Source organism: Artibeus jamaicensis, unplaced genomic scaffold (genome assembly GCF_021234435.1).
Source record: "Artibeus jamaicensis isolate MK-2021 breed Jamaican fruit bat unplaced genomic scaffold, CSHL_Jam_final contig_519, whole genome shotgun sequence".
Taxonomy (NCBI): domain Eukaryota; kingdom Metazoa; phylum Chordata; class Mammalia; order Chiroptera; family Phyllostomidae; genus Artibeus; species Artibeus jamaicensis.
The window spans coordinates 9,810,758-9,837,286 of record NW_026521871.1 but is presented as its reverse complement, the minus strand read 5'-3'; the positions used below and the strand labels follow the sequence as shown (position 1 = coordinate 9,837,286).

At 38.0% G+C, this 26,529-nt stretch overlaps 1 protein-coding gene across 1 annotated transcript in view; it reads right to left on the bottom strand.

The window, feature by feature from the left end:
• The window catches only part of ERC2 (ELKS/RAB6-interacting/CAST family member 2), a 982,831-nt gene that overhangs the window by 575,957 nt on the left and 380,345 nt on the right, over positions 1-26,529 (bottom strand). The window contains exon 9 of the mRNA XM_053669554.1: positions 2,475-2,642. Coding sequence (XP_053525529.1) covers positions 2,475-2,642 — 168 coding nt within the window. The remainder of the gene's footprint in view (positions 1-2,474; positions 2,643-26,529) is intronic.

Genomic DNA, 26,529 nt, shown 5'->3' with positions numbered 1-26,529 from the left:
TTCCATGTCAACCCACTCTAAACCAAAGCTTATGCTGTTCCAATCAAGGTCTGCCCTAAAACAGCCAATTATGCTGAATTTAGTCAATACTTTAAGGAGTATTCATTCCCAAAGACAATGCTACATCGGCATATTACCTTCTGCATCATTTCCACACTTCAGTTGGTTACTGCACTCTGTGCATCACTTTAGGGATTGTTTCTCTTTGATTACAGTTACCATAGAACCCCACCTTTTCACCATGTTGCCAGTGCCTCCCCAAATGTATTGGTAAACATTCAGTGAAAAACACTCCAAGTGGAACAACTTCTCCAAATATACATGAAATATTTCCAAACTCATTACATACATGGTTTAAATAAGTGGAGTTGTGACCATGTTGCCCGGAGGAACCATGATGTATAATTGCCTTTGTTCTAGGACTTTCAAACCGGCTCCCAAACCTTTTGGTCTGTCCGTGAAGAAAAGTGTAAAATTTTACAAAATATGCACATTAGTAAAAGTGGTCATTTGTCACTTAGGCATGGGAAGTGCCTTCCCAAAATCTTTACTGAGATTATTTTTGCCACTTGTTTCTCAAGAATGAAAGTGTTTAGTCTCACCTCCTGGCAAAACAAACAACTGTGATGTTCTTCCTCGATTCTCTCCCACACATGGTATCATCACCATAAAACTGAGTTCTAAAAGAAATGAGGTTTATTCCCTTAATTTGCCATAACAATTTTATTCCATTTTCCCAAAGACAATTCAAAAACAAACTTCCATCTATATTGTATAGCCTTGGGCAGGCCTACCATAAGCCTCCATATTCCTCAGTTTCTTGGAGTAAATAATTGTACCTGCTTCACAAGGTTATAGTCAAGAGAAAGTAAATAGTGCATGTGATAAGCATAACAGAGTATCCAGCATACAGTGTTCAACATTGGTAAGTTCAATAAATGTCAGTGTTTGTCATCATTCTCTGCTTGGTATTTAAATGAAAAGACTTCTTTGCAATCCTTCATACATTTTCCAAGAACTTCCACTTAACTGGTTCTCTGTTAGTCCCACCTGTCCTAGACAGCCCCTTGAATCCAAGGGTTCTCAGTCACCTCTTCCCAGCTCTCTTCTAGTTATCTATATCAATTAGCTGGACCTTCAAAGGGGGATCCAATGACCAGGGCCTTATCTGCAGAGATCTTGCCAGAACTGAATTAAGAATATGATCTGTCTGATCACCAGTGTCCTGAGAGTGAGGTTGGAAGCCACAGGGAATGGAGACAGCATCATGGGCATGCAACTTGTGTGGCTGCATGGGGCCCCTATTCAGAAGGGCCCCATGCTTGGTTTAATGCTCTGTTATTACCCCATCCTGAAATTCACTATAAAGTTTGAAAAACGTGGCCCCATTTTGATTTTCCCCTGGGCCCCCAAAATTATGCAGCTGGTTGTGACTGGAAAGTTTTTATTAGCTTGGTTTTATGTTAAAAGGGTTGCTCTAGCTTCCGTGTAGGAATAGGCTGTAGAAGCAGAAAAACACAACTAGGATGCTATTGATATAAACAAGGTGAGAGATGATGGTGGCAAATGGCACCAAAAGAAGAGGCCAGTTAGATTCCATTTGCAGCTGCAGCACATATCACCAGCACCGTGCCTGCCTGTGGCAGTGTGTCCTTGCCAGCCACCTCCTGCTGCCACCACTGGCTCCCATCCAGTTTCCATGCTGGTTGCCTATTAATCTGAGAACTCCTTGCTTCACAATACATTTTCTTAAAAGAAAAGGTGTTGGTTTCTCTTCCAGCCTACCCTTTTCCTAGGGAAAGGCAGGGGACCCTACAGTCCCACCAAAACTGTATACAGTAGTAAATGACAGTTCTCCAAAAGAAAACCAGGCTGCTGTCACAAAATCTGGATCCTCTACAATGGAGGAAAAAAAGCTGCTGAAAGAAGGAAGGAAAGCAGGGCCCTAACCAGGTCAAACGTCTTCTGTGTTAGGTGATGGTAGTCAGAGATTACTATACATTCTCCATTGACCCCAATTAAGTAACAGATGTAAACATTACCCCTTCTAAAATCTGTACGGATTTGGCAGGATAAGATCTACTAAAGTTTCTGTAAGTACAAAATGCATCTAAAGTATCTTTAAGACCCTGCTCTATCCACCATAAAAAAAAAGAAAAGATTAACTTTTGGGACTTTTTATTGTTTTAGACTTCTGTCTAAATTTGTACAGTTATCTCTATGCTTAAGCTCTCAAATGAAAAATATCATCCAATTTAGTCTTCAGGTAATCAAACAGAAAATTTAACAGGCCATGCTAAAAATGGCATGATACAACCACGAGCAAGTTCAATACCAGTAAGTTAAAAGTTTATATTTCTTAAGCTAAAAATCTTTAAGCATAATATCTTCTTTTCATCATGCTCAAAAATGTCTCAAGTGACAGTGTCGATGATACTAATTCACAACCTAAAGGGTTTGTGTCAGCCACTCACCTTTTTCTGAAGAACATTGATTTTTCTTTCCTTCACTTCTAACATATCCTTCATGTCTCGAATCTCCCCAGCCAGTGTCCCCTTCTCTTCTGTGAGGTCCTGCAGTTGCTTTGTTTTTTTATTGAGAAAAGATTCTTTCTCTTCCAGTCTTAATCTCAGTGCATCTACCTGAAATCAAAAATAAGAAAGAAGGTGCAGAGGTCATCAGTGACTACCTGTCAAGCCCTGGGAGGGATGGGCAGTGGTAAGCACCCCTCTGAACACAGCACCACCATACCACTGCTCATGGGCTCTCATCGCCATGCCTTTTAACAGCCTGTATCTATGTTAAAGTCCTGCTGTATGTATATCTGATCAGTGATACATTTTTAAATACAAGTTATTTATGAAATTAGATATTTTGAAATAGTCATGTATCTCCACACTATGAAACCATAGCTGGAAAACAAAGCACACTAATCCTCTGTGTCTTTAAGCGCCCAGGGAGGGCACAGCACTGCTCACTCTGCCACACCCTCCAGGAACACGGAGAACACAATGGGCCATGCTGCAGACATCTGGAAGAACCAGGTTGATATGTAGCAAAACACTCCTACATTAGAAAAATACGTGTTGTCAAGAGGAAGTCAGTGGTGCTATTAAAAAATGTGGAAATGATACCCATTCCCCAGTTCTATGAAAGACTACTTTCCAAATAATAAAGAAAAAAAAGCATACCAAAAAATGCCTATTTCTTCCTTACCTCGAAAATTAGATTATTACGATTCCTGCTTTTCATATGTCAGTAATAAAATGAGGAAAAATAAGCTTAATTTTTTTCTGAAGACCACAAAAAGGTCCAAGAGTGATGTGGGGTGTTGGGGTGATAGAAGACTTTAATTCTCAGGCTCCATGAGGAATCTGAGGAACAGTAGCTTTATCAACAGTCAGGAAGTAGTGATACCAGCATGTTATTTAGAGAGATCAAAATAACCAGGCAAAAACAGTTAAAACCATTTGTCTCAGGGAAGAAGAAATGGCATAGAAATAAACAGTTGACTGCTGCAATCTGATAGCAAATTTTGCTCATTATGCTAAAAGCAAGAAAAATTTGGATGGGGGGGGCGGGGAAAGGCAGAAGTGTAAAAAAAAGGATTCAGGAACACCATCAGAAACCACAATAAACAGATATGTAGATACTGTGAGGACACAGAGTTAAAAGGTTTAACTTGGAACAATGAGAAGAGAACATTGGGTTTAGGCTGGGTTCTGCTTCAATCTAGCTCTGAGGATCAGGACAAAACAACTCACTTCCTCCCATCCAGCCTTTCAGCTACAGTTGAAACAGTAACTTTGTTTCTTCCTTCATGAAACAAAGAAGCTGAAACAGAGTATCTGACATTTTATGATTGTGAAGGTATTTAATTAATTATTTAGATATTATTTAATTTTTAGAGAGGGGGAAGGGAGGAAGAAAGAAAGGGAGAGAAACATCAACTGGCTGCCTTTCATAGGCAACCCAACTGGGGACCAAACCAGCAACCCAGGCATGTGCACTGACCGGGAACCAAACCGGCAAACTTTTAGTTTTTGGGACAATGCTCAACAAACTGAGCCACACTGGCTGAGGCACATTTTATGATTTTAAAGACAGGAATCAGTCTTAGGTAGAATACACCATGCAAAGATGGTAATATTAGAGACAAGACAGTTATTGGGGTAGAATCTCCTTTTCTTACCCCTTTCCAAGAAAGAGGTATCAAAGTTGTGTTTCTAAAGGTCAAAGGTGATAAAAAGGTAGGTGGGTAGTTTTCCCAATTTCTGTCCCTGAGAAGTGGATGAACCTGGGAGGTACCAGTGAAGCACAGGATGACAACAAGTGCTTGAAGCCCAGTTAGCAGAGTGACCCTGAATGCATCATGGAAGAGGATGGACATTCTGTGACTGCAGAGGGTGAGAACAGCAGATTCTTCCAACATCTGATGCCTGTGCCTCTTCTCACATAATGACCACAGAGATCTAGGATCTGGGAAGGTAAAGGAGATGCTCGTGTTCTGGGGATCTTCACTCTCCTAAGTGAAAACTGATTCCACTGGAATGAAAATTCCAGTTCCAATTGATTAGGGTATAAACATGAAGATTCTCAAGTGGCCTTTGTTTAAAGTTATCTTCACTTTAAACCGGCTGAGCACTCCAGATTACAGGGTGGTTGTAAGGGGTTACAACCTGACCAGGACTCAGTGTGAATCTGAGAAGAAACTGTGCTCCCATTAGCCTCCCAACCTAGCTATCAAAGATGGATGGTCTCTGTCTGGACTAAATACCCAATATCCAAAACTGTGATATCAATAAATTACAATACGGTAGATAGTGAGTGGTACTGAAGAGAGTTTAGAAAAAAGACTCTGTTTTGATGAATAATACACTTAACATTTGCAGCACCTTCTTACCATGCATGATCTATCAGTACCCAGCTGCATCTTTCTAAGCCCGGAGAGATACAATGCAAGCCTGGCTGTAAGAATATTTCTCCAGGCATAAAACAGAGAGCAAGGATGGCCGTGATCAACACATTACTCGTAACGGCCAACCTCTACATGGCAGGAGGGATTCTGTGCCAGCTGAGGCTTCAGCTCAGGAGTTTATTTTCCATGTGCCCAAAAGCTTTTACTTAGCTTCAAAGGAATTTGAATCGTACCCTTCAATCACCTTCACTCTATCTTTACAGCTTTGCACAGTCTCCTATAATCAAGAAACAAAGCTTAAGGGACTATTTTTTTTAACTCTGACCTGAACTGCATCCAATTCTCAACCAACATTAGCCCAGTTCGTAGTAAGCAAGTATGACATCATTTCTAAAGTAAAATTTTAACTTCCAGATGGTGCAAAACCACAAGCAGGCACACAGGCCTTCTGATGCACAGACATTTAAATACAGGGAGGATCAGGCAAGACAGAAGAGAGTCTATTAAAAATTATAAAATGTAGTTTCAAACTGGGTATCAGTGAGTAGAATTAAAGTTCCCCTCACTAATATTTGGACTTCAGTCAACAGTGTACATCAGTTAAAAAAAAGAAAAGCCTTGAAGTTTAGATTATATTCTAACATCAGGTAGAGACATAAAAGTTAAAATGTTTGAGAATATGAAATACTTCTCTTTGTCTCTTCACTCAACACCAAATAATTTTAAGGGCTCTCGACGCTCTCAAACTTTGGCAGTTGGCTCAATAATAAAACTTGGCAAAGCAAAAAGCACCATCATTTCCCGGAAAAACAAAAGAAAATTAGAACTATATGATATAGTCAGTACATAAAGACCCATAGGTTGAGTTTCCAATTTTTACTTATGACTCAACTGCATGGGAACTAGCCACCTAATGTTAAAACTAGGACAATCTTTTCATTTTAGAAGAATTACTCATTTCCTTCTGATCCAGTTATGTGTGTATTTCTGTGTGTGTGTGTGTGTGTGTTTAAGAGCGTATAACATATGAAAACTTAACCTTTTATCTGGCAGTATAAAACACAAAACATTTGTTATCACTTCAGTTCCAGGTAATAACTTGAAAGAAAAAGACCATGGCAATGAAATTGGCAAAAAAATGGCCAAAATCAGAGTTCAACATTATTAATCTTCATGTCAGCACCCAGGAATTATAACCAGTTCCAATGGTGAGGCATGTCTGTGGAAGTTCTATACATAAGCCTCCTGACCTTTCTGGTGTATTTTACATGAGCCTTCAGAAACAGTTTTAATGTTGTGGCAAAACACTAAGTGCTACTTGATGTGCCATAAATAATTCTTTTTTTTAAAATCAAACGGTTCATTTCACTGGTAAAATGACTACAGCAACACTTGAGGGAAAAAGAAACACTTGAGAAAGAAAAAGGAGCCACTTGAAATTTTTCACAGATTAAATACTACTTACTTGACAACACTTCAGGAATTGAGTAAACATAGTATCACAAAGGACAACTTTAAAAGAAAATGAAACTGGAATACTCACAAAAGCTCCCAATGTAGTTTTATTTCACATTCAAAGTTTTGTTTGTTTGTCTTTCCTAATAGTAGACTTGGGCTGAGGATATATTTGAATTTGATTCAACTTGCAATCATTCAAATGGAGAGACAGTTTTAAAGTTGGAAGTATGCATAAATGTACACAGCCTCCAAACACACAAGCACTGAAAATAATGTAAAATCTAAAACTTGCTGTGGTAGTAACCACTACTTCTCACTCACATCCAATTTCCCTTTCCTTCTTGAACACAGGGAAGCTCTCCCTTATAGGAAGATGGGGCTATCTGTTTTATTCATAAAACATAAACAGAAGTGACATATATCACTTCCTGTCCATGCCCCTCCCCAACTCTTCCCCTTCCTCAGAGATCTTGGAAGCTACATTTTGAGGATGGCGGACCTACAGGATGGCAGAACCTCCCTAAATCTGGACCCTCATGAGACCACAAGAAGGGGAAACATCCCCCACCTCCTGCTCACCAGTCCTCAACCTCCGCATGGGTTGGACTTACAGTATAATGTATTAAAGTACTCAAAAGTTACTATAATAATTTCCCCTGTTTTAGCTAAGACATGAGCTCCTTGTAACTGAAAAGATTTGTCTTTAAGATTACCATAAACCTAAAAGAAATGGGGCCATTTTACCTCCCTCCGCCCCTTCTTTGTGTAGGATCTCGAAATCTACTTTCCCCTCTTTTCACCCAAAATGCAAAGAGAGGGGCAATGAGAGAGATACAAGGGCATAGTTAAAAGGAGGAGGTAGCAGAACCCTGGTGAATGGACTAATAGGTTAAAGATTGAGACCTTGGGGAAGAGAGAAAGAGATTGAAGAAGAGTCCCCTTAAACTCACTGGCTTAAACTCCAGTTTGTATAGATAAGTGGCTCAAGTGGACAACTCTGTTTTGCAAAAAGTCTCTGCATTACAAATATATTGTTCAAGTAACTCGTGGCAATGCAGTGGACTTACCCACAGGCCTTCCAAATGTTGGGAACAAAACTAAGGTGATATAAGCAAAATGAGGTTAATAACAGTACCTCCTTCATCAAGTTATTTTGGAGATTAAATTGAATAAGCTGTAATGCACTTAGCACAGTGCCTGGCACCCAGAAACACTCAACACATTTTTGCTATTGTTATTATGTTTTATTATTCTGCTTTCCACAGCTTCTAAGCCAGTGATTTATATACTGTAGGTATGCAATAAAGGTTGCTAATCAACAGCCCTCAGGAAATTGGAGAACCAGCAAATAAGGTTTTATGCTCTCATATGTACCAGGGTGTTACATTGTCTGTCACGTAGTTTAAATTATTTCAGCATATTCCGCATGATCTGTGTGTCTGTGGAGGGGTGCCTGAGTGGGTGGGCAGGTGTATTTCTCAACAGAGAATAAACCCTCCAGGGAAGTTAATTAGCCTATGAAAGACTTTAATTAAAAGCTGACATGCTAGAGTTAGCTACCAAAAGTAGCTCAGTATTCTTTATATTGATGAATACCTGAAATTTGGTCAATTAATGTAACTGACATGAGGAGTGATTTTTCCTTGGTGGAGTAAGTGGTGTTTGAGGTGTGTGGGTTGCCTAGCAATGTTACACCGGCACTTCCACTCTTCCAGGAACAAGATTTAAGGCAGTGAGTGGGTCCCATGGAAATATGATGCAAGCTGCATCTGTCATTTTAAATTTCCTATGGCCATGTTAAAAAGTTTAAAAAGGTAGAATTTTAATAACATTTAATTTAAACTATGATATTCAAATGTTGTAATGTAAGATGTAATAAATATGAAAAAATAGTGACATTTTATTTTGTATTGTCTTCAAAATCCAGCATTTATTTTACACTTTCAGCATATCTTAATTAGGACTAGCCATAGCGTAATTGCTACCATATTGGACAATGCAGGCCCGTCCGTGCCTAGTAAGCCCAAAAGTTTACTAATCTAAGTTCAATCCTTAGATTTTGATATCCCTGTATATACAGATGCTTCAAGGAGGATTCTGGCCCAACAGCAAACATGGTTGTTAGAGTTCTGCCTCAAAAAATATCACCACACTGGTCTGATGTGAACCCTTTGTGGTCTCAAAAGGACCAAGAGCTGGAACTTCGAGGAGCACAGCTGAACACCTGTGATGAACACCTGGAGGCTGGGCCATGGGGGAGCAGCCTCCCCTCCTCTAACCGCCAGAGAACCAAAGAAAACCATGTAAGTGTGTCAGTGACCTAACTGGCTTAGTGATTCAGTGAACATGCATGATCTTTCTGGAGTCTTGTTGGAAAGAAGAGTTCAGAGTAATTATGGCTTTTTAAAAGTTCTTTCACAATAATCTCTAATTATAGCAAAAGCTGCCTTTCAGAAAAAAATGTCCTTCAGTAGTTGTACCATCAAAACTGCTACACAGATGAGGGTGTGTATATCTCTTATCCCAGGCTTGGGCTATGCCCTTTTACTCTTTGACATTTGCAGCTATTTTGATTTCAAATTTCTCTTCTCTGCAGGTACTCTTCGCTCCAGGAACTAGAATTATTTACTTATTCATTCAACAACTATATGATTAGTTTTGTGCCAGGCATAGTTCTAGGTTAGAGATACAGCCTTTTAACAGGATCATCAGGTCTCTGACTTATTGAACCGTACATTGGTGAGGTTGGGAGTAGGGTACAGCAAATTATTAGTATGTCAATATCAGTAGTAAATAAGATTTTTAGGATAAGAAGGAAGTAATACAAATATAAAAGCTAAGAACATATGTAAAATCCTTGTAAAAAAACTGGACTGGCAAAAGGCTAATTTGCAGATATCTGTGCTTATTAGTGAAAATATGTATATATGTGTTTGTGTGCATAAAAATAATAAAATTTATGATTTAGTGAATATCTACCAGCTATTATCAAATGTGCACCAAGACTTTGGTATTCAACAAAAGGGTCTATAATTACTATTTTTAGAGAGAGGGGAAGGGAGGGAGAAAGAGTGGAAGAACAATTATTGATCAGTTGCCTGCTCCAACTGGGGACTGAACCTGCAACCCAGGCATGTGCCCTGAATCAAACCAGCAAACTTTCACTCTGAGAGATGACACCTAATTAACTGAGCCACATCAGTCAGGGCCAAAATGGTTTATTTAACTGATGCCTACTCTTCACTGTGCAATCTTGGAACACTAAATGTCTTTATGGATCTTTAAATAAGTTTTGCTTTTTACCTGCTCCACTGAATTTAATATAATTTTGGGTTTTAATAAATTTGGATCTTAAAAGAAGCCTTGCAATACTAATAAATATGAACACATGATATATTTTCTCTTTGGAAAAATATTTTCTAGCTTTACCTATTACAAACATTTAGAAAAAAATGACTAGCAGCAATGAGCACCCACCCAAAACACTCAAGTATTAGGTGCGTGGCAAGAAACATAAAAATGAGTACAGAATATCTCACTGAACCAGAAAGCAAGGAAATATTAAGGTCCAAGTCTTATTGGCCAAGGACCAGAGAATCTGACGCTGTTCTATGAACAGATACTAGGGAGCAGGAATGAACGCTGGGACAGGTGCCCAGCTACTATAGCCAACAAGAGAAAAAGCAGTAGCTGCCACAACTAGCATGCAGGTGATAGAAAGGGAGAACATGGCTGTGTCTGAGACACATCTTCAGGTTTAATCAGGAGCAGGTAGACTGAGAGTTTGTGTGTACAGAGGTAAAAGGAAGGAAGGAATCAAAGATAACTGCTGGATTAATGGCTGAAGCAACTCCATAGATAGTGGAATTATTGCCTGTGCTGGGAATGACTAGGGAGAATCAGATTTGATGGTAGGAAATCAAGAGTTCAGTATTAGGTATGTATAGTTTGAGATGCTAGTAAACACCCACAGTGTAAATAGCTACATGACTTGGAATCGTCTGAGATAAGAGAATCAGGACTGGAGTCTAACCTATATGTGACTGAGCAGTCCTGTAATTACATTAATATTCCTCCAGCAGACAAATTAGAACATCTCCACATTTACAGATTGATTCCCACGTAGATGCAGCTATCTGAGATCAAGCTCAAAAAAATGTGTAAGCAGAGGAAATCTATTATAGTTGAATACCAAGAGAAATCCCTTTCCTAAAAGGGTCCCTAATTTTCAATCTTTAGTTATAAGGTCTTTCCCCATCACAGTCTTGAGAAACAAGAGGGTTGGGCACTTTAATCACTTCTCTCAAGCTCTCATGGCGGTGGCTAGTTAACATTAGAGCTGTGTTTGCCCTCCAGTGGATCTTGCTGCCAGGAGAGTGACACCCACTGGGAACAAAAGGGCTCTGCCATCCTGCTCCACGTGCTGGCTTTCACCTGCAACCAGAAGCTCATACATTTAACCAGGGGGAAGACCTAAATTATATTTTTAAAATATAACATTTAGATAGCACAAAGAAAAACAATAATGGCTGTGTTATAGAGTGCTTCATAATTTATAATATACCTTTCTGTTATATTGTAAATCTGTCCTCTTATACAATTTTAATTTAAAAATAAAGTTCAGGGATATTTAGTATTGTGTAGCTATATGATGTGCTTATAAAAGTTAAATTACAATCACCAGCTTGTTAATGACACAGTTGAGATTTTCAGGTTGTAAAGATTCATTTTGTCTTACCTACCTGTCAAAAAATCATATCCATGACCCACATGCCACCTACTTGAGAAAATAATGCTGGGTTAAGAGTGCTTCGTATCACCCACATGGAAGAATTCATATCATATGTGGGTTAATAATCCAGCCAACTTTATAAAGCCTGTTTTCATACTTAAGTTTTTGGCTACTTCTTACACTAAAATTAGGTGGTTTTAAGTGACTAGCCCAAAGTTCAAAATTTAATGTTCAGTTCAGTTCCAGCAAATTTCTGAAAACACATGGGAATTGTAACTCATGTGTTAATACTTAAAGTTTTTGTTAATAAAACTTCCAACACTAACCTTACCTCATTGAACTTACCTCACTACTTTTTATGCTTACTATAAAACTGTAGCTGTCATAATATTTTTGAATTACTACAAAAGGAAGTAAGCCATTCCAAAGTCAATGTTATTTTGCAACATGATGATAGTTATAAATTCAAAATACTTAAAACCAATTTGCAAAGCTATCAATCTTAGTACCTCCTAACATTTGAAAAGACCATCTCCAAGACGTTTATTATTATTAAAAAACAAGTTTAAGAAAACACCATGTATCATTCATATTGCACTTTCCCTTCAAGTAAGCACATTAAATTTAAACATGAAAACTCACTTTAATATAAAATTTTAAAGATTGGTCCTGCTTAAATAGTCCTTGAACTCTCTAAACTACCACTGAAGGCCAAAAATCTTAAATCACTGATAACTGAGTACCAAGATTAAGTAATAATTTTGTGATCTCAAGGTCAGTGCTTTTCAATAAATCCAAATGACTAGCCTCCATCCAGGTATGCTTGACATATGCATTTACATATGTGTAAATGACTAACAAGTTAGGAACTGCATTTGTTTTATTTAAATGAGTAGTAAGCCTATATTTTAAAGTCATGTCTCTCAAATCAGGGCCCATTCTCCTTCAGGATGGGGACCACTGTTCAAAGATTCATGAGTTTGCTACAAGAATTATTTTATGTTATCTTTTCTTTTTGATAATGATCTCAAAATTAAAATGAACTTATTCAGCATGATGTAAATAATTCCTTATGATGAAATATTGTTAAGAGATTTCAATATCTGCCTTTGTGTTTGCACTCAAGATTCTTTTGGGGTAAATGGAGAAAGCACAAAAGGACTTCTTACTTCTCTGATATATTCCCTCCAAATATTGGCCATGGGACATCACTGTGACCATGCAAACACAGGTTTCAAAGCATCTGGGAACCGCCATCAGTGAGGAAACTAGGTCATCACACAGCACAGACCTCTGCAGACCTCCTCAACTAGCATCTGGGCATAGCGGTTGGCACCCTAGTCATGTGAAGTATAAATTTATGTCCGGCAAACGCAACCATTCCACAGGAAGTTAATATCATTAATTTAAATTTTATAGGCTTTGACATGACATTTTCCTTTAGTGTGTAATTTTTACTTGGTTTCATAGTTCTGTAAGAGCTATAAGCACACCTAGTCTTATCTTTGTATCTGATTAAGTAATACAAGTAATAATTATTACATAAAGCAATACTGAGTATCTACAATGTTCTTTTTATTTTTTTCTTCTAAAAGGAATTTCTTTCCAAGTGTGAGACATACTGCCCTAAAATAAACAGTATTTGTTCTTTGAAATCTTGCTGAGTGTTGTGGGAAAATTAAATGGGGGAGTGAACGTATGTTCCATGATCAAGACTTGGGAAATGCAGTTTGCTGTCTTGATTTATGGTAGACATTAGCATGCTAAAGCAAAAATCTTACTTAACTTGATTTAACTTACCTCTTCCCACATCTATTTAACCACAGATCCCATATATTTTTTTAAGAACATATAATAATATCCATCAAAGGTTGTTAGGAAAGATTGTTCTCAAGTATCTTTTAGTCATCAAATGTTTAAGACATTGCACGGATATGAAATGTTTGAGTATTGGTGCAATGTGGACACACCACTGGATTAGATTCAGAATACCTTGGCTCAAAGTCAACCAAATACACTGAAGCTGTCTTCTGTGGCTAACAATGTGTTAGGTGATGTGCCAGAGTGTCTTATGTAATTCTCAGGGTCAACAGTGAGGCAGGTATGTTTAAAAACATTAAAGTTCTGAAGGCTTACAGGGCTAATGAGGTAGGCTTTGTTAAAGCCCCATCCCTTGGTTGAAGATCCGCACTACCAGTCTACATCCCAAGTTCGGTTGTGGCTCCACGGACACCTGGGGTTCAGACCTTCAGGGAAGTCACTTGTTTCTTAGGAACTCAGCTATCTCCTCGATAAACCAACAAATTTTTGCTCAATGTCCTGTAAGTTCATCACCTATTTCAAACTTTCATGAAGTCAGGAGGTGAATGATCCAAATACTAAAATATATTTTAAAGCTTTGGTAATTAAAACAATTTGGTATTGATGCAGGAAGGAAAAAAAAACAGAGAAGGTCTAAAATAGATTCACATACTTATGGAAATTTAGTATATGATAATAGTGGCATTTAAATTCAGTATAGAAAATATGGATTACTCAATTAATAATGGCTGAAAACTGACTATTAGTTTAGAAAAATAATAAAGGCAAAATCTTACCTAATTTCTGATGACAAAAATAAATTACCAATAAAGAGTTAGATGTACAAAGATTAAATCATAAAAATGTAAAAGAAAATATGGATCCTTCTTTCTGTTTTTAAAATATAGAAGCCATTTCTAACCAAGAGAAAAGGCTTGGACACCATAAAAGAAAAGGTAGACAAATAAGATTACATAAATATAAATTAAGCTCTGGCTGGTGTGGCTCAGTTGACTGGAGCATTGTCCTGTAAACCAAAAGATTGCTCGTTCAATTCCCAGTGAGGGCATGTGCCTGGGTTGTGGGTTCAGTTGCTAATTGGGGCACATATGATAAGCAATTGATTATTGTTTCTCTCCCTCTTGCTCTCTCCCTTCCCCCTCTCTAAAATCAATAAGCATGTCCTTGGATGAGGATTTTTTAATTAAATAAATACAAATTAAAATATATTCATGAAAAAAGACAAAGGCAAATTACAGAAAATTTTTTCAAAAGCCAGAAGTAAAATGCAACATATGTTCCAGCATGTATACTACATTTCTATTTGGGAATAAGAAAAAAAAATATTTGCCTGTGTGTGCATTGAGTATGTCTGAAAAAACAAATAGACAAATAGAGTTTATTAAATGCCTAGTACCTGCTCAGTTGATAAGTGATAAAAAACAAGAAGTAAATTCACACACTAGTCAATTCCACTTGTTAGCTAGCTAAGGCTAGCTAAGGCTAACTGCTATGGGGAGGTCAGAGTGAAAGAAATCCAGTCAGACTCACAGGTCCCAGAAAATGAATTGATTACCTGCATTTCCAGTTGACCTCTCCTCAGGGCAAAAATGTTGCAGATAGAGGATGCAATCTGTCCTGGAAGAATTATTTATTGTGGTACATATTATAGCTGCTATGAATTTCTACTTAGTATATTCCATACACTGTTGGAAGGTAGAAAAGAATAATAGCTACAAGTAGGGGCTCTTGAGTTAGACACCTCAAGTTCAAATCTTAACTATCCATCATTTGCTGACCATGATTTAGTGAAAGATACAATCTCTCAAAACTTTAGTCCCCCTCAATAGAAAGGATAATAATAGTACCAAAACCACAAGGATTAATTGAATCAAGACTCTCAAGGTGCTTTATGGAAATGCACTAAGAAATAAAGTAGGAAAAAAATCAATAAACAGTGACTGCTTTTTAATAGTGAATAGTGGTATAATTTATGATTACCATGATAAATTATATATTCCATCATCCACATATGATAAGTAAATTTAGTCATTAGAATACTATATGTTAATATTCAAACAACTACCGTGCAAATCTCAATACACTGACAACGATGATGGTACCATAAACCAACACCTGTGGAGCAGTTTCATGTGGCCCATCAGCACTTTGAGCAAGTCATTGTTTTCCTTTCTACAAGGCCCAGAGCTATATGGCTTATAGGTGGCAAAGCCTAGAATTGATCACATGTCTGTCAACCCCCAAAAAGCTTGATCTGAATATCAAGCTCAGAAGGAGAAAAGCTAGAAATTCTTAGCAGCATGAATGGCAACCACAGATATGAAGAGAAATATTATATGAAACAACATGGGTATTTTACCCTTTCTGACATATTGGTATATTGGTAGGGACCACTTAGAGGTGAAAACATTAAGTGTCTGATCAGTCTCCAGTCTATCATGGTAGACCTGTGAATTGTTATATATATTTTATATAATATACACATATATGTTATGATTATGTATTGAATATTAAATTATTGATTAGAATTACACATTAAATTGTTTAATGTATAAAATTTATATTTATATATAAACATATGTAAATAATAACATATAATATATAGTTAAATTATATATTGTTTGTTCCTATGTATTATTACAATAATAATATTATTGACCCTAGAACAGTTGACCCTAGAACAACACAGATTTTTAACAGTGTAGATCCACTTATATGCAGTTTTTTTCAATAAATACTATAAATCTATTTTCTTTTCCTTATAATTATCTTAATATTTTTTTCTCTAGCTTACTTTATTGTAATAATATAGCATATAACACATTAACAAACAAAATATGTGTTCATTGACTGGTTGTTATTAGTAAAGTTCTGGTTAACAATAGGCTATTAATAGTTAATTTGGGGGGGAGACAAAATTTATGTACAAATTTTCAACTCCACAGAGGATTGGTGTCCCACATGGAGTTAATCGTCTATAATATATGACACAAATATTAGCTCTATTCTCTTTCCACGTTTAAAATTCCCTGAATAAAATGTCATCAACAAGAAAATCCTGCAAAATTCTGCTATTCGGTAAATACTATTCCCTCTATACATTCTTACACTATGATGTTTCAACTTTGGCCAAATATTTACTACTAAAATGGTTTTTACAGGTTTGCTTTTAAAAGTAATGAAAACACCCCTCCTACCCTAAGACATTCAGAAACGTCTTTTGCACACACAAATAGCTAACGGAAAGGAGGGTTAACTACTGAAGTTCCATTGTAACACACCCCACTAGGGTTTGTATAGAATTTAGAAACACACTTTTATTTACTTTTTTTTATAGGTCTATATTTTAAAGTAGATTTTATTGATTATGCTATTACAGTTGTCCCATTATTTTCCCCCCTTTATTCCCCTCTGTCCTGCAACCCCCCTCCCACCAGCATTCCCTCCCTGTCCGCCACCTGCCTTAGTTCATGTCCATGGGTCATTCATATAAGTTCTTTGGCTTCTCCATTTCCTATACTATTCTTAACCTTACTTCGTCTATTTTATACCTACCATTTATGTGTCTTATTCCCTGTACCATTTCCCCTGTTCCCCCCTCCCCACTGATAACCCTCCATGTGATGTATTTCTGTGATTCTGTTCCTGTTCTAGTTGTTTGTTTGGTTTGAGAAGTACACTTTTATTTTTAAGCCAAGTTGAATCTTCACATCACTGACTTTCCAAAAGAGCATAAATAATTCTGAAATGGGTGGTAACACCAAACCCTGTGCAAATTTACCTTGGCCAAAGCAAGCAATCGTTACTCTGTTGGGACTTGTTACCGACTCTTCCAACTTGGAAGCATTTTGTTACTAAGGAACAAACATGGAGCTGGAAATAAACTGAGCTCCAGGAGCGAAAACAAATTAAGGTAGAAGCAAGAACTGCTATGAAATTTTAAAAATTCATCATGCTACATACATTCTTTGGTCCTTTCTTTTTTTCCTTCAAAAAAAAAACAAAGAAAGAAATAAACACCTAACGCTCTTTCCTTTCTGGTTGACCATCATTGCTCCTGAAAATATTTACTGTGATCACAGAACTATTATAGCACGGAACATTTTGGTGTAGAAAATCTATTTTATTTTGCAAATTTTCTGTATATATGTGTATGTTAGTAAATCAATTTACTGTTATGAGCAATAAGTCAATAATATTCTATTGTATTATCCTTACAGCACTGGTTTCTTTGTTTAGAGCCCTACGATTTTATGAGAGAAATCACAAGTGAGCTACTCACAGAGTAGCAATTGGTGTTTGGGAGTTCCCACCATTTTCACATCTGTAAAACGAGGAGGTTGAATTCACTGATCCAGTTCCAACTCTGACATTCTGCAATTTTATGATTCCATTTTGTTAGTTCATATTCTGCAACACTGGAACCCATCAAACCACCCACAAAGTTAAGGGACTGTTGTTTCTGAACAGGCTAATAGCCTATAAGCAAGCCTGGTCACTAGGCATTTACCTACTTAAACAGTAAGCATTTTTAGTACAACCTAAGGGGAGACAGACAGCAATTGCATTGCATTTAGTCTTGCAAATTGAGTGTCTTAGAAACTAACTAAAAAAGCATAACTCCACCTTTTACAATGACCAATTTTACAGAGAGGGGGAAATGTGCTGACAGCATCCTATCTAGCTGAAACACAAGAAATACCCAGAAATGAGAGAAGTGATCAAACAGGAAGTACAGTCTGAGCCAGAGGGGGAAAATCTGTCTCGAGACTAAAACTTTCTGGTGATGAAGAAACCAAATGGACCCTGCGAGCTCTACAAGGGACTCTTATGAGTATGCCACTCTCCTGCATTTTACATACAAGCCAGTTTACACAAAGGACAAGATGAGTAAAAATGTTGGCAGGACAGACATTGCCAGACTCCTTTACATCCACATAGAAAGCAGAACTCACATCTTCTAAAAGCTGTAGTATTAACCAGAGTTGTCCCAATTTCTTCTGTCGATTCCCACTGGAGCTCAGTGGAAGGCATTTCTTCCCTCCTGGTGAGTTTCTTTTCACCAGGCACTTTGGATCCTACGAGGAAGTACATACAGGACAAGAAACATGTACAAACACCTCCACCCTATAGGAAAGCCTTCCCTAAAAGGACCACATGTTTTGCTAGACAGAAAGTATATATTTGTGTGTATGTGAATATATATATATACATATACATGTACACATACACACAAATATATATATACGTGTGTGTGTATTTGTGTCTCATTTCCATTAAGCTTGAATTCCCTGGCCTCTTATGGAACTGTTTTAATGAGACTCTCTATGTCTCTCAGAAAGTCTGCTCTGATTATCATCTGATGAATTATATCCGTTTGCTTCACATGCACACTCCAGTCAACTGGAGGTAGCTTCATAGAGCCTGGTGTGAAGAATGCTGACTCCCACATCCAGGCTTGGTGAGAAGATTGAAAGAAGTGATGCCTGCCACACAAGCTTGGAGAGCACTGGTATGCCTATATGGGTTCTCTACATTAGAACACTCAACCCTGAATCTTCACCCTTACTTGCATAGCTGGCTCCATTAGGCTTTTCTTAAGCATCCTCTCATCTTGAAAAACCTTTCTAATATCTAAAGTGACTTGAATGGTTACTTCCAAAAGATATGTTCCTGTTCCAGAACCTGTAAGCATAACCTTACTTGGATAAAAAGGTCTTTCCAGATGTAGTTAAGAATCCTGTGGTGAGATCGTCCAGGATTACCTGGATGGGACCTAAATCTAATAATAAAGGTCCATACAAAAGACATGCTAAGCAGACACATAGACAGAAGAGGAGAAAGGCATCTGAAGATGCCTACAAGCAAAGACTGGAGTTATCCAGCTCAACTGAAAAAACACCTAGAGCCACAAGAAACTGGGAAAGAAAAGAAAGAATTCTCCCCTAAAGACTCTGGAGGGAGTGCAGCAATACCAACACCTTGATTTGGATAACTGGCTCCCAGAACTTTCAGAAAATAAAGTGTGTCTTTTTTAAGCCAGCAAGTTTGTGGTGAATTATTATGGCATCTCTAGAAAACTAATACAGTATCTTCTTTCATTATTTACTCACCACCCAAACTGATGTTGGTTATTTTCAGGAGAATCCAAAGATAAATTAAATACCATCTCTACTCTCTAGAGACCCATGTTCTAGAGAGAGTATTATGTCAACCGAAGAAAGAGAAGTGTAGAACACTCCCAAACAAGTACTAAAGTGTCCACACAGAATGTAACATCTGACCTCAGTCTGGGAGAACAAGTTCACAACAGGAGGGGGGTACATAGGATGTCACAGGGTGTCCCTGGGGTGGGCAAACAGACACCGAAGAAAGTGAGACACCACATCCTAAAAAGTATGTACACCATGTTAATAAGCTTGGCATGTTTTCCTGTGGGAAAAAACAGAGAATCTGTAGCAAATGCTTTTTCTAATGATGTAAAAGATACATGAAGGGTTTTTTTCCTACCCCAGTCACACTGAAGTCAAACTACATTGTCTCCCAATGTAAATATAGCCTTTCTGTTCCTAGTGCTGGATCTTGCCATTCTACCTTGCTAAGGACATCGGCAGGAAGTTTTCCTTCCTCCCAGAACTCTTTGTTATGTGTAATCCTGGCATTCCCAAAAGTATTTCCAGAGAAAACCAGTTCTACAAGTACATTTGGGGGAAAAAAGATGGAGTTGGGTAGGGTAAACAGGCAACCATAAAATAAATTTGGGAAATAAGGCAGACTCTGAGAAGTCCACTTTAACTTTGGTTAATCAGAATTTCCAAATTTATTTAACTCCCATATGCTCTTTTTTATACTATCACATTAATGTCCTAGGAAACATACTGCAGTTGAATGCTACATGAGAATAAGATTCTTTTTCAAATGCAAGTTTAATATTACTTTCTATATTCAGTAGGCTTTAATGTATATTATAGCTAAACTCATAGTATGAGTATTTTTTCCCCTTTCCTACCCAAAACCCAACACTTTTATCAGAAAACATGAGCCTGAACAAATGCCCTCTGGCCCACTGAGCAAACACCAAGAAGCATTCAAGTACATGGCACAGTGGTAGGCCCTGAAGACGTAACACTTAGAAGATGGAGACACTGAAACAGAGAACAGGTGGACAGTGACCAAAGGGGAGAGGGGAGGGAATTTTAGGAGAAAAGGGGAAGGATTTACAGGAACTAGAATAAAGGACACATGGACAACAACTAAGGGGGGTGGAAATGGGAGGGAGGTGGGGAGCACTGGGGGGGGGGGGCTGGGATGGGAGTAAAAGACAGAAAACTGTACTTGAAAAACAATTAAATAATTTTTTGAAAAAAGAAGAAGATGGACCTGTGAAGGAAAAAAGGGCCACATACTAAACCTGATGAGCTCAAGGGAGGCCTGCATAGTGGCCTTACAAACTCAGACACCCAATCAGGGGAGGGAGGTGGGGATGGCTGGACTGCAGGGAAGCAGTGGGGGGTAAATGCAGACAACTGTACTTAAACAACAATAAAAGAATTTTAAAAAAACCTCAGACACCTAAAGGAACTACATAGGATGGTCTGAAATTAAAGCTTCCTAACTAAAAGCCAGTCTGGGATGACAGTGATGTCCTAGGACAGTATTTTCTTTCACAGAGGTCAATCTTTACCTTAACTGAGCCTGCCTATTATCTTTTTGCAAGATAACAAACCTTTGGAATATCAGAGTCATCCCCTTTTTCCAGACCCTTCAGGGCACAATCTCTCACTAGAGCACAAGACACACACCCCAATCCCTCATTATTATCTTGTTCTCCTGCATACCATATCTATGTCCTATAAATATTCTTTGTTAACTATGGTATAGCCACCAATGTAAAAGAAGTATTTCTCTCTTCATTTTACTTTTTTATCCATTCTGAGAGATGTCCCCACTCTGCTTTCTCCTGCCTCCCTAATTGACCACCATTGAATTTCATGTCACCCTTTTTATGCCTCCTCCTTTGTTGTAATGCATAAAATAAGGAGTAAAACTGCCCTTCTCTGCAGCATTTTCTCAGTCCATTGAGATTTTGTTTCTTGGTAATTGTCATCAGTTTGGTTAAAATATACTCAAAAATTCTTACAGGTTTGTATGTTTCTTACACTGACATTTACTTGGCACAGTGCATTCCAAAGAAGCCCAGCCAGGACCAACTTGCAGACCCAGACCCAGAGCTAGATACCAAAAGGTGCCTATTGTGCCCCAAACAGCTCCTCATTTTGCATGAGTGAACTTGGTTTAGTGGTTCTTGGAATTCTGGACCTCTACAATTTAAGGTAAGAGGCCCTGACTTCATTTAAGCTGTTTAAAAACAAAAGTCCTTGAGGTGGAACTAAAGGTTAAGGGTTGAGACAGCCCAGGCTAAGAATAGAATTGCAATAACTCAGGACAGAAAAATAAAAAAAATAGGTGGCTGGTTTTTAATTTTGGCTTTTCAATTGGAATTGTTTACTGAGGGTCTGAACAAAACGTTTTGCTGGGTAAATAAGAGCCTGAACTTGTTCGGCTCCAAAGATAAGGGGCATTTATTCTCTCCAGCTCAAATTTTGAGTATCCTTAGGTGACTAAGAATCTATGTGGAGGTATCAGAGGATAACCCTCAAGACAAATAGGAGCCCCATATGAAATTCCAACACAATTGCAATTAAATAACTGACTTGTCTGGGGATAGGCATAAAAAGGCTAGATACCTAGTGTTCTGAGTTCCCACAGTTGTATTGGACAACCTGGGAGAGCAACCAAGACGTGGACACATGGACTGTTAAGATGACTCAGGAAGTGACAGCCCCTTGGAGCTCAACTCATAAGTGGCACACTTCAACCTACCACACGATATCTCTAGAAATTTGTTTAGACTCTACAGATCTCAAAATAAAACTAAATTAACATAGAAAATTGTGCCTCCAAGGCTGAAAACTCCCAGACCCCAGTCCCCATTAATATTCCTGAAGACATACAATTAATAGGAAGACTTTACTTGCAAATACTTACAGAAATGGGAAGATTTAATGAGAAATGATAAATTAAGATGACCCAAATGGAGCTCTTTTGACACCTAAATTAATTTGTTTGCATGCACAATTAGAAAATGCCAGCTCTAAAATGAAGGTGTATGAATGAATCTCTTGATTGGAAATTAAGAGTTTCTAGGAGTTTCTCTATGAGAAGTTAATAAGAACTTTAAGAGCCTGTCTCTGAATAAAGAAAAGTGTGTGAAGCTGCCCATGCCACACTCTTCCCTCTTCTTCAACTGCCCTGTTGTACCCTTTACTTCATTGTCCAGACTTACTCTCCTTTCCTCTTCCCACTTCTCTCTTCTCTGCGTCCTCCTCCACTACTGACCTAGGAGACAGTCAAATGAAAAACCAGACCAGGATAGAATAGGAAAAACAACACTCCGGAAATTCTGACATCCTCCTTTGAAGAAAAGCTGGTCTCAGGCAGAGGGCAACCAGTGATTGTATATGAGGTTTGTCCAAAAGGTACCCAGCCACATTGTATGAAAAATAGAGACATTTACTGAAGAAGATACAAAATACAAGAAAGATTGTACACAGGACAATGACACCTCAGTCCCCTTCAAAGGAGGCACCTTGAGACCTCACATAGTTGTCTCAATTGCCTACAGCTGCCCTGTTGTATTTTCCTGAATCTCCTCATGGTCTGAAATCTCTCACCTTTCAAAGGTGATTTTAGTTTTGGGGAAAACCAGAAGTCACGGGGCACCAAATTTGGGCTGTAGGGGGGCTGAATCACTTGGGTGATTTGATGTTTCAACGACACGCTGCACAAGACATAATGCGTGAGCAGGTGCATTGTCGTGATGAAGCTTCCAATCACCAGTTGCCCATAGCTGAGGCCTTCTGAATCACCTGAATAGTTTCTGCACAGGAATGTTCAAGCTTAATGAAAATCTGATGCAGATTCATTGCTTTGCTTGCTCAGTCATTTTGAATGTGATGGCCATATGGTACACATGCTCACTCAGTGACATCTACCAACCCCATTTCCTAGTCTACCTTGGTCTGGTTTTCCATTTGACTATCCCCTAGGTCAGTAGGGAGTTGTGGTCGAGGAGACAGAGAAGAGAGAGAAGGGGGAGGAGTAAAGGAGAGTAAGTCTAGGCAATGAAGTAAAGGGTACAGCAGGACAGTTGGAGAAGAGGGAAAATTGTGGCATGGGCATTGAGTAGTGAAGTCATCATTGTTCATGTATGTGCATTCCAGTCCACTCTTCCTGGCTGTCAGGTTACACTGATGTTTTGCAAACAATTCTCATTATATTAACAGTGGCTAGACTTTTCTCAGATAAACCTCATATGTTCCTTGGACTAGAACAGAATTAAGAAAACTACCTAAAGATTTCCCCAACTTTCTCCAGGACTCTGATGGGTTGGCAAAAAAATTTAATTTAACTGTTAGAACGTGTGATCCTGGTTATTCTAACCTACTCCTTTCAATATACCTACTGGCTTCTGGGTACCAAACAACAGAGTTACTAAATAGAGTTCCCTACAAAACTCTTGTAGAGGACCCTGTTTCTACTGTGAAAAGCCAGGTCACCTTAACGAGGAAATGGAAAAACAAAATGGGATTTAGAAAGAAAAAAAGAAATAGTAACAAACATAGGGTCGCTCTGAGGACTAAGAGAAGGCATTTCTTCTTCTTCTTACTAATATTTTAGGGGAAAAACTGAAATTACTATAAAAGGGGAAATTACTAAAACCCTTGTAAATACTGGGGTTGCTTTATCTGTTCTTAACCATACCCAACTAAGCTGCCTTTTCCCTTGGAGTAAAGTTTCTATCCAAATGGTAGGGATTCTAACCATCCAAAGACTTTTTAAATCAGCACCTGTTCCCTTCCAACTAGGGAATGTTACAGGGCAATATATATTCTTTGCTAGTCACATCTGCCCCAATTCACCTGTTAGTGTGAGATCTTGAAACCAATGAGGCCCACATATCCATTTTCTGGAGGGGTGAAATTTATTTAGAACTAAATAAGTTAGACACTGAACCAACTGGGAAAAATAATGATTTTAAAGGAAATTCCACAAGAGAAAATTAATCTTAGACTAACTGAACATTCATTACAGAATGTACCAATGCAACTACAGGTTTTTTTCTAGTTACCAATATCCTTCATGCATGAACTGGAATTGAGGCCATTACTTTAAAGAGGGGGTGCTTATTATTTCATGTACAAGCCCCTGTAATTCTCATATCTTTCTAGTAAAGAAATCAAGTGGGAAAGAATGGAGATTTCTTCAAAATCATAGCTATAAATAAAATAGTTACTTTCAGATATCCCATGGTTCCCAATCCACATAATCTATTATCAGCTATTCCTGTGGACTGCCAGCATTTTTCAATGATAGATTTATGTAATGTCTTGAGCATTCCTGGACAACAACAACAAAAAAGACAGAAAACCCTCTTTGCTTTCCCCTGGGAAGATCACAAGTTTACTTGGACAGTAAGGCCCCAGGGGTATATGAAGAGTCCCACCTATTTCTCTTAGGTTCTAAAAGCTGATTTGAATGGTGTTGAATGTTCTAGAGATTTTCCTCTGATCCACTATGTAGATGCTTTATATTTATGCTCTAAGACAGGGTTGTCTAACATTCAGCCCAGAGGCTGGATGTAGCCTAGGATGAGTATGAATACAGCCCAACACAAAATTGCAAATTTACTTAAAACCTTACTTAGTTTTATTACTTAGATATGTACATTTTCTATATTAGTGATCACAAATTTGGAACCTGCTCAGTGATTTTAAAAGATTATTGAAAGGGCCACTGAATAATTAGGGTTATTATGTGAGGACTTTTTTGCTTATCTGTGGTGGCAGATATCATGAAAACTGTGCACAGACCTTTTCTGGCCCATCAGTTTTCATCGGTTTTTGTGTATTTGATCTGTGGCCCAGGACAGCTCTTCTTCTTCCAGGGTGGCCCAGAGACACCAAAAGGTTAGACACTACTGCTCTAGGACACATTAGACTGCCAAAAGGACACAATTAACCTATTACAACAGCTAGCCATGAAGGGGCATAAAGTATCCAAAGACAAGTTTCGATTCTGTCTACCCCAGCTAGTATATCTTGCTTATTAAATATCTAAGACAGGCTACTAATTAATCCTGAAAGATGCAGAGGAATAATAGCCTTCCCTCTTCTAAAAACAAACAAACAAGATGTTTGTCAGCTTGGAGGGTACCTGGGTCTGACTGGGTATTGTCACAGTTGGATTCCAAATTTTCGTTCATGGCCCAGACTCTATATGTTTTATTAAAATCAAACTGACCAAATCTAATCAGTGGAACCCAGAAGGTAAACAAGCTGTAAAAGTTCTAAAGAAAATTACCTGAAGCTTCTACTCTGGCATACCTTAATAATAAATTTTCTATACATGAAATTTTTATACATGAAATTAAAGGGAATACTTTACAAGTTTTAACTCAAAAACACAGAGATCATCATAGGCCTACAGGTATTATAGTCACAATTGATCTCAGTAGTCAAAGGGCTCCCTCCCTGCATGAAGCCATCTCTGCTGTAGACATGTTGCGCAAACAAAAAGAGAAGATAGTTATGAGCCTTCTTTAGTTTATGTTCCTCATTCTGTCGAATCTACACTAAATTCTCATCACACTCAACACTTCTGTCAGTTGACTGGCTCTTGCCTTCTGTGTTTAACATTACTTCAACTTGGTATAACAGTCTTAACTCAACAACTTTGCTACCTTCTTTACAGGTTGAAGACACCCGCAATTGTGTTTTGCTTACTGAACACCTTCTTGTTCCTAAGAACAATTGACAGGAAACTGCTATTGATAATGCTGACTTAATTTGGTTTACAGATGGATCTATAAATGATGAACAGAGATGTTGCTGAGTTAGATATGTAATAACTTCCATGATGGACATAATTTAAGATTCTTATGTACCTGAATAAGATCAGCCCAACAAGCTGAAATAATTGTTCCAACTCGGGCTTGCCAGTTGGTGAAAGGTCAAATGGCCAATACTTGCACTGATAGTAGCTATACCCTTGGTATAGCTCACAAGTTTAGAATACTGTGGAAGCAGCAAGACTTCTTAAGTTTCTCAGTGCAGCCAATAAAGAATTTAAAAAATAGGTTGCAAAATTATTACATGTCATACAGAAATTGAAACAATTTGCAGTTATCAAAATTCTACAACATTCTAAAACTGCCACCATGAAAACAAAAGAAAATCATGTAGCTGATGCTGCAGCTAGACAGGCAGCACTAAACAGCCAAATTATCCAGACCCTAGAACACTCCTTGCTTCCTACTAAATCAATAAAAGACTTCACAGTTCCAATGGACAGCTGCAGAAGAAGGAAAAAGGATATGGCAATGAAAAGGGGGAAGCTTTGATCCAGACAGATATGATTTGGACCCAATAAGAAACAAATCTTACTTATAGGGATTTAATTATCTATACCTTAACCTGTGCATGAGCTAACATAAGGGGGGTCCTAAAAAGATGATTTCATGACATAGACAATATTACTG